This window comes from Lepisosteus oculatus, chromosome 12 (assembly GCF_040954835.1).
Source record: "Lepisosteus oculatus isolate fLepOcu1 chromosome 12, fLepOcu1.hap2, whole genome shotgun sequence".
NCBI classification, from domain to species: Eukaryota; Metazoa; Chordata; class Actinopteri; order Semionotiformes; family Lepisosteidae; genus Lepisosteus; species Lepisosteus oculatus.
This window is the reverse complement of record NC_090707.1, coordinates 39,032,285-39,041,461: the sequence shown is the minus strand read 5'-3', so window position 1 is coordinate 39,041,461 and position 9,177 is coordinate 39,032,285. Positions and strand designations below refer to the sequence as shown.

Below are 9,177 nucleotides of genomic sequence, written 5' to 3'. Positions count from 1 at the left end.
CTGTTTCAAACTAAGCTGACAAGACCAGGAGGGAACAGGAGCTGTTTACTTGGAATACTAAAAAGAATTATGAAATGGTGTTTTACTGACAGAACAGATATAGATTTACTGGCAATCAGAATTAATATCACAGTCAAAATTCCAATCCAGTCTGGCCCTACAGTAAGAAGCTGTGGTTAAATTATTGCAGCTGTTAAAGAAGGAGTAGTTTAGTTTTATTAAAACTTCTAGTCATCCTTTGTCTAATGTGCATCTGAATTATTGCCAAGAGGATGTTTGTTATTCAGGAACTTGTTCTTGACACAAAACCATCACTTCAGTTTTAATTGCATATTCATTAGGTTGAAGGCTGTAGGACAAGGTTCACCATGTGACTGTGACATTATTATATAAAAGCTTGTAGCCCCTAGCTGTTCACCAGCTGAACCCTTTCACACTCAAGTAAGTACATTTAATTTCACATAAACTTGACTAATGAAAGAGCAAGAGTTATGCTTTAATAATGAATTTACTAGTGCATGATTTCTGCCTTTTTGACAAGAAAGGTGCACTGAGATCTGAGATCTGTACACTGCCAAAATACTCCAATTGAGTACTGTCTATTAATTAATATGCTGTTAATACTTTTTTTTAAATCAATTTGATCACAACAGTTCAGAGTTCTTGCATTGATACGAAACCAGGGCACCTACAGTATTAAATTGCTGTGTTGGTTATTGTGATTTTACCAATGGATATGCTGTCCAACTACAGAGGTTTACTGTGATCTGCAGTGTTGTGTAACACATGTTAAGAAACTGAGTAAAGAAATTATACATTCAAGTGGAAAATTCTTATTGATCATGTTTCTCTCTTATGTTTGTTTTGGTGCTTTAAAATGCTGCCCTGTGCTTCTGATACATTTCTGATGTTTTCTGTTCTATAAAACATAATCCACATTTTTTAACAGCACACAACAGAAGTAAAACGACAAAAAAGATTAGCTCAGAAGTTTTGAATATCGTCCTGTCTCCAGGCAAGAGACAGATTAAACTTTCAGATACAGTTTCAAATAAGATGTGAGGTGACACCTTTTTGGAAAGTGTGTTTTACAAGTTAGTCCAGTTAATAAGGTGAGGCAGGAGTCTGATCTGAATTTTAAAGGCATGTGTCAATACTTCAGTCACACTGGACAGGTCTGGGGTCTTCACTGAGGCAGTAGTACCAATATTAGTATTAATATTTAGGCCAGAAAGAAGCTGTTGTGAGGTTCCTGTTATGAATTTGACAACACAGGGTCCAGAGTAACAACACGGCTGCAAACATCTCCAGAAATGTCAGTCTTCCTTGTTTTGTGCCTTGTGTCATTTTACTGTTTGAAATGTTTGCTTGCTTGTGAAAGCTTTGCTGTATGTGTGAATAAAAGGTTATTCACTTTTATTGAACATCTTTTGGCTGTTTTGTCTTTGCACTGCAGTCAATTCGAAGCTAAACTGGTCACTTGTAGCTTTGGTGTGTTTTGCAGTTATTCTGCTGGTACCCACCTCCCTGAGCTCCTTCTTCTGGAGTAACAGCACCATGTCTGCAGACAAGAATGACACAATTGAGCTGGCTTCTCTGGGCCGGCCCTTCCAGCTGGGAATGCTGTACGACTGCCGCAGCGACTCCCTCATTCCAGGTAAACATGTCTTATCATCATCTTCGTCAGAAACGTTCCAGGGCAGCTCCTAACCCAGGTCAAAGATCCTCATCACTCACACTGCCTGGATCGGCTACAGATAATTCTTGATTTCATCCTCCCTGTGCTCTTAGTTGGTTAATTGAATTAATTTGTGAGCTGATTGATTTAATGACAACATTTTACAATCTTTAGTCACCACCAAACTTGAATTCCCATAAAATCAGTGGAACTGAAGAGTCAGAGTGACAGGACATGTGCCACTTCTTGCATTTCATGTCTTAACACCAAGGCATACCAGGAACACAAGTCTTCGGGTGTTAAAACACATTTTTAAATTTAAAGCTTGGCATTTCTAAGATAAAAACTCCTGTTGCTTGAGTTTAAACCTCTGCACTTATTCTTCACACCACTGTGTCTATAGAGATGCAATTCGAACATCTTTGGATGTAGGAAGATTCCAAGGCACAATATTTACAAATACGAGGTGTCCAGGTTAAATTCTGGGTCTGGGCTGAAGTTCCCCGTCAACCTATTTAGTGATAGACTGTAGTTCGTCATTATGTAGTGGAGTTAGTTCAGATACGGTGAGGTCAGCGCCCTCCCTGCGCGTAGCAGGGACCTCAGCTGCCTGGGCTGAGGGAGGTCTCCTTTAGCTCACGCTGCTGGTGCCCTGTTGCGTTATGCCAGAGACCTGGGTTCGCGCCCCAGGTGCTGCAGGACGTAACGGGTGGTGGAGGGCATGAGCCCGCTCGGAACCGCGACGATCACAATTACACGTCTGTCACCAAACTAGTGTCACACATCACACAAGTGGGATCTGCACTGCTAGATGGAAGGCGATGTACAAGTACAAGGAATACGAAGAATGTCCAGTATGAAATATTACTTGTGTTGCCTAAGACATACATGTATGCACATTTGTAAATAATTCTTATTTCTTGCAGGTGTCACATTATGGGAGCTGAATAAAATAAAGGAGTCTATTGATGTTCGCTCTCAGCGCAACTCCAATTTCCAAGTCATCACATCGGACTCTATTGAGGAGAAAACCTCATCCTTGGATGTGTCTGCATCTTTGAAAGTGAGTGTTCTGGGTGGAATGATCAGTGTCCAGGGATCTGCTGGCTTTCTGAATGACAATAAATCATCTAAGCACCAGGCCCGCATCACCCTGCACTATCGCACCACCACCAAGTTTGAGCAGCTCACCATGAACCAGCTGGGGCAGCAGAACATTGCCTTCAAGGAGGTGTTCGATCAGGGCACAGCCACACACGTGGTCACAGGGGTGCTTTATGGTGCCCAGGCTTTCTTTGTGTTTGACCGTGAGATCTCCTCTGATGAGACTAAGCAGGGAGTTCAGGGAAGCATGGAGGGAGCAATTAAAATGATGGGTTTGATTGGTGGTGAAGTCAAAGGTTCAGTCAATGTCAACACGAAAACTGATAAAACAGTTGACCAAATCAAGTGCACCTTCTATGGAGATTTCAAGCTGACATCGAACCCTGTGACCTTCCAAGAGGCGATTCAAGTGTACTCAAAGCTTCCCAATTTGCTTGGGCCTGAGGAGGAACACGCAGTGCCCATCAAGGTTTGGCTTTACCCCCTTAAACTTCTGAATGACCAGGCTGCCAGGCTGGTTCGTGAAATCAGTGTGGAGCTGGTGTATCACGCACAAAATATCTTGGAACACCTTGGGCACTGTGAAATGAAGAGCAATGACCTGATGAAAAACGAGGTTGCTAGCAAGTTCCGCCAGATCAAAAGAAAAGCACAACGCTTCAAAGATCTCTGTCGCATTTACAAGCTGACATTCCAGAAGAACCTGGCAGAGGTGCTGCCTCAGATCCGCGGAGGACAACAAGAGGAGAATAAGCTGGCAGATATCTTGAAAAGGAAGGAGGAATCCCCTTTTAAAGACTCCTCTCTTGTTGAATGGCTGGAAAACAAAGAGACAGAGAAAAATGTTGTGAAGGCATATCTGAAACTGATGAAAGACATCAAGGTCATGGTAAACGGGAGCGAGTTGGAGGAGCAAATCTTGGACCCCACAGGGCAGTATGTTCTCTGCTTCGTTTTCACTTCACTGCATGAAGAGGAGCCCTACCTGGAAGAGCTCTTGAAGTTCTTAAGAACTCAGGAATCTGAACTGCATGTCAGAGCAAGCTCACAAGAGCAGTGGTTCAGCAGTGAAACTGTATCCCTGCGCATGAGGGAACTGGCCAAACGGTTCCTGGAATTCTGGAGCTCCAACAACAATAGTAAAAGCAAGTTCCTCATTGCATCTGAGATGGACACTGATCACCGTGGAGTGTCAATCTACCTGTACGAGGAGGGAAGACTTGTCAATAAAGACTTCCATCCCCCTTCTAAGCCTGAGGCCCCATTGGTGGTTGAAAGATCACATAACAGCATCACCCTCAAGCTGACACCACCAGCATATGGTTCAAAGGAAACAGTACAGTATAAAGTGTATTACACAGATTCAGAACAGACCAAGAATGTGTCAGACTTAAAAGAATGGAAATTTGTTGAAACTTGTGAAGTGAAAGAGTGCTTCACGGTTTCGGGTTTGTCTCCACACAAGAAATACATGTTCAGATATGCAGCAGTAACAAAACTAGGAAAGAGCACTGCCAGTGACTCTGTGACTGCCAGCACATTGCCAGCAGGCCCACCCAGAGACTTTGGTGTGCTTGAAGAAGGACACACAAGGATTAAAATAGAATGGGCTAAACCAGAGACTATAGCAGACCAGATTGTGCGTAACTACATAATCGAGTACAAAAAACATGGTACAGAAAAGTGGACCTCAGAAGTGCTGAGGGTGAAGGAAGAGTGCCAGACCATCCCTTTTGAGATGAGAGATCTGACACCAGACACCACCTATTCCATCAGAGTCCTGGCCAGTTGTGGGGATGATGGTATTGGAGCCCCAAGCAAAGTCCTTCAAGCCACTACAAAGAAAATTAGGTATTTAGAAAGGAGTGATTTGCTCAGGAGTGAGGAGCCTGCTCTTTATAAACTTCACCTGCAGGAGCAGACTGTGGATGAGGAGCAGTACACCAGGCTTTGTACTTTGGCACAATTGGAGGATGTGTGTTGTGACGATTCTATGGAGAGAACAATCCTTGTGCTTGGCACCAGGGCCCATTACAAAGCCATGCTGATTAATGCCATGTTCAATTACATCTTGGGTGTGAGCTTCGAAGATGACTACAGATTTGTAGTTACAGACCCAGCCTGTTCTGAAGTTGATTTGGACACTCAGTGGATGACGATTTACAAAATAGTTTGTGAAAAGGGATTTCGTATCCCATACACTCTTACTATAATTGATGCTCCTGCGTACGGAGAATGGCACCAACGGAATTTACTAATTGAGGAGCAAATCAGGACATTCACTGAGAGAACTGAAATTTCTGGTGATCTCAATGCTGTCTGCTTGGTAGTGGAAAATGCCAGTGATAACCCTACAGCTGCACACTGTGTTTTCCACTCTGAGGCGTATCTGAAAAATGAGGATTTTTATGAGGAGGATAAGGAGACATGTGACAGCAGGATGCTCTTTACAACAGAAACTGGTTTTCAATTCTATAAATCTGATAACTTAAAGCATTTCTTTACATTCAGTAGTTCAGGTTTATTTGACATAAACCGAAATGCTGAGGAGAAGAACAAGCAGAAAGAGCTGTGGAAAATGGCACTGGAGAGTATTGGTTTGTTTTTCACTGAGCTAAATGACTTCAAAGATAAACATTTCATTACTTATGGACCACACTGAGCAAATACATCTGTATTTTATGGAAGTGTGTGTATATATATATATGAATGTGGTGTTCTCACCAGTCAAGAGTGCAAAGCTTGTCCTCAGCACTCTCCATAATAATCTCTTATTATTGATACAGACAGGGCTCTGTACAGAAACACACTCCATTGTTATCTCTTATTATTGATAGACAGTGCTCTCTGCAAGACTCCTCTATTATTCTTGTGTTTTTCTCTAGATAAGTGTGACTTATATAAATACATATTTAGTTCTGCAAGTTCTGCTAATCAAGTGAATTTGTGTAGTCCGCTCAAGTCCTACAACCTGCATCCTCTCTGTTCAATAATAAAGTGAGATTTGCTTATTGGAGAGTTTTTGCCTGAGTTTTATCTTGAACATTTCTGAGGTGTCTGAGCTGTGTTGCACCTCATCTCTGGAGCAGATCAATCCCTGTGCTCTGTGAGAGAAGTCTTCAGACTTGAGTGCTACATCATCAGATACTGAAGTGAAGAATAAACTGTGAGAGTTCTGTCTCTGCCTGTCCTCAGTGTGGCTGCAGCTGCACAGCGCCCTCTTGTGTGAGAGCTCTGTCTCTTCCTGGACTGGCCTCAAGGAGAAACAGGAAGTGACCTCACCACAGCACAAATATTTGGTTGCCTTGGCAGCAGCCCACGCACACACTTACTGCTGCTCTTGCAACAGAACCCCGCTATCAGTCCCCCTGTCCCACAGCTCCTGAGAGACTCTACACAGAGATACACACACCCTTCCTGCTGGACAAACGTCTCGATTAAAACTCTTTTCACTCTCTGCCTTTTCTCTCAGGAGTTTCCTTGAAATCAGCGCTGTGTTTGTGCTGTAGTTATACAAACGGAGCCTCAACCCCTCAACACAACAACCCTGTAGGGCCAACAGGCAGAACGTGAGCTCAATCCAGACAGTGGGTGCCAACCTAATCAGCAACTGGTATCTGTGCAGAGGCAAGGAGTCAGTTTAATCTGGCTGGTGATGATCTTCATCATGTGGCAATGGTCACTCAAGACTCTGCTGCCTTCTGGGATCAACATCACTCCCTGGATTGCTTCAATCAGTGATCGACGTTGTGCCCTGACTCACTTTAATCTGGGAAAGGGAGAGAAATAGACTCTGAAACTGGGAGTTTGCTGTAAGACAAGGTATAATACACTGAAACTGTGCAGAGGAGCACAGGAAAACCTAAAGCTTATCTCCTTGCCTCATCTTTTCTGCGCTGGCTATTGACTGTCTGTGTCTGAATCACATTGCAAGAACGTTAAAGAACACTGTCCTGGACTGAGCATGCTGAGCTGGCCTGTGAGCACAGTGACACACCTGGTCACACTGGTGTGCAGCTCAGTGACAGCCTGTGTTCATGCTGAGCAGGACTGTACAAGAGCCCCAGAGCAAGCAGCAGACCACAGGTATGTGGCATGTTTGCCTGCGGCCCACGCGTTCAGCTCAGAGCCTGCCCGGCCCTGTGAGGCTCACATGACTCTCCTGCCCCCTGGAGCCCAGCCGGGCCCCAGACACCTCTCACAGCGGACAGGGCTGATGAGCAGAAACCAGCTGCCCACAGCGCGGTGAGGGACTGACGACTCTCTACAGAACCACAGGCAGGGCTGGGCCGGGCGTCCTCTGACGTCCACTCTTCTGTCCCTTCAAGAAGCTCCTGTCCAGGCTGGACAGACTGGGCACCAGTCTGCATGCACTGATGTCACTGGTGTCCCAGTGGGACACCAGACTAAACTGGTCTGGAGTCTCAGGAGCAGTGATGTGAGCTGTAGCCACTCCTGTAGAGCTGAATAAACACATCCGTGTTTTACTGAAGCTCCTCTGCGTGTGTCTACCCTCCGCTGAAGCCGGTTCTGTCTGTTTCTGTGCAGAATGTGGAATATCTGGATCTGCTGAAAGCAGGTGTAGGGTCCTGCAGCCAGTCCTGACTCTCATGCTGAGAAGAGAGCAGAGCGAAGGGCAGGTCTGTGATGCCAGAGGGAGGAGCACACTGCTCTCTCCTCTTCTCTCAGTGCTGCAGTCTGCACTCCCCACACAGGTGCATCATGGGACTGAGGGCAGGCCTCCCAGCTGGCACTGAGGCCTGGGCTGCCATCCTCAGCACACAGCGGGCATGTCTGTGCCAGCAGGGAGTCTTCCAAACACAACACGCAGCTCCGGAACAGTGGAGATACAGGAAGAGAGAGTTAACATGCAGAGACCTGCTGACAGCTGGAGATACAGGGGTGATAGAGACAGGCTTACCTCAAGCACTGTGTTCACACTGACACCTGGATCTACAGTCTACTGATCACCTCCTCCACACTCCTGCTCACACTGACACCTGGATCTACAGTCTACTGATCACCTCCTCCACACTCCTGCTCACACCGACACCTGGAGATCTACAGTACTGATCACCTCCTCCACACTCCTGCTCACACTGACACCTGGAGATCTACAGTACTGATCACCTCCTCCACACTCCTGCTCACACTGACACCTGGAGATCTACAGTACTGATCACTTCCTCCACACTCCTGTTCACACTGACACCTGGAGATCTACAGTACTGATCACCTCCTCCACACTCCTGCTCACACTGACACCTGGAGATCTACAGTACTGATCACCTCCTCCACACTCCTGCTCACACTGACACCTGGAGATCTACAGTACTGATCACCTCCTCCACACTCCTGTTCACACTGACACCTGGAGATCTACAGTACTGATCACCTCCTCCACACTCCTGCTCACACTGACACCTGGAGATCTACAGTACTGATCACCTCCTCCACACTCCTGCTCACACTGACACCTGGAGATCTACAGTACTGATCACCTCCTCCACACTCCTGTTCACACTGACACCTGGAGATCTACAGTACTGATCACCTCCTCCACACTCCTGTTCACACTGACACCTGGAGATCTACAGTCTACTGATCACCTCCCCTACACTCCTGTACTATTGTAGTTACTCCAAGACTATTGTAGTTAGACAGTGTGTGTTCTTGTGGACACCTTGAGTGCAGGTTGAAGTCAGATGTATTGTGAAGAGAATGGTGGTAGTCAAGCTGTGATCAGAGACCTGTGTGTGAACTGTTCCACACTGAGGCTCAGAAGCACAGCTGAGCAGTACTGCTGTCTGAGAGAGCCTCCTCACACAGTGAACAGGAGTCCCCACACTGTGTCAGGACTGTGTGTCATGTGAAGGTCATGTGATGGACAGTTTATCTTCAGCTGGCTGTGAGAGAGAAAGGCTCATGTCTGCTGAACAGACTCTCAGTGAACAGACTCTCTCCTGTACTAACTCTATCAGCTTTCTCCCTTTAAAATCCTAAATTCCTTCCCCTTGAGAAACTAGGGATTCTGAATTCAGGGGATTTAATGGGAGGTGAAATTGAACTAGTGGCCCAGGTGACACTGAAGAGAGAGAGGCAGTGTGGGACAGTGGGTAGAGCTGAGAGAGAGAGGCAGTGTGGGACAGTGGGTAGAGCTGAGAGAGAGAGGCAGTGTGGGACAGTGGGTAGAGCTGAGAGAGAGAGGGAGGCAGTGTGGGACAGTGGGTAGAGCTGAGAGAGAGGGAGGCAGTGTGGGACAGTGGGTAGAGCTGAGAGAGAGAGGCAGTGTGGGACAGTGGGTAGGGCTGAGAGAGAGAGGCAGTGTGGGACAGTGGGTAGAGCTGAGATATTAGGAAGGAGAGAGGCAGTGAGGGACAGGGGGTAGAGCTGAG

The 9,177-nt window shown here is 46.1% G+C and overlaps 1 protein-coding gene across 2 annotated transcripts; it reads left to right on the top strand.

The window, feature by feature from the left end:
* Nucleotides 1-411: 411 nt before the first annotated feature.
* On the top strand, nucleotides 412-5,796 carry LOC102688058 (verrucotoxin subunit beta-like). 2 transcript variants are annotated; one of them, XM_015359688.2, is made up of 3 exons: nucleotides 412-441; nucleotides 1,505-1,657; nucleotides 2,605-5,796. In XM_015359688.2, the coding sequence occupies exons 2-3, from the start codon at nucleotides 1,558-1,560 to the stop codon at nucleotides 5,442-5,444; spliced, it is 2,940 nt and encodes a 979-aa protein (XP_015215174.2). In that variant the 5' UTR covers nucleotides 412-441; nucleotides 1,505-1,557; the 3' UTR covers nucleotides 5,445-5,796. The 2 variants fall into 2 exon arrangements, with proteins under 2 accessions (XP_015215174.2, XP_015215173.2); XM_015359687.2 differs by lacking the exon at nucleotides 412-441 and having other exon boundaries at nucleotides 544-1,657.
* Nucleotides 5,797-9,177: the final 3,381 nt, after the last annotated feature.

Coding starts and splice junctions, on each gene's coding strand:
- LOC102688058 (XM_015359688.2), top strand. CDS start 1,558: ATGTCTGCAGACAAGAATGACACAATTGAGCTGGCTTCTCTGGGCCGG. Junction 1,658..2,604: donor CAGCGACTCCCTCATTCCAG/GTAAACATGTCT, acceptor TATTTCTTGCAG/GTGTCACATTATGGGAGCTG.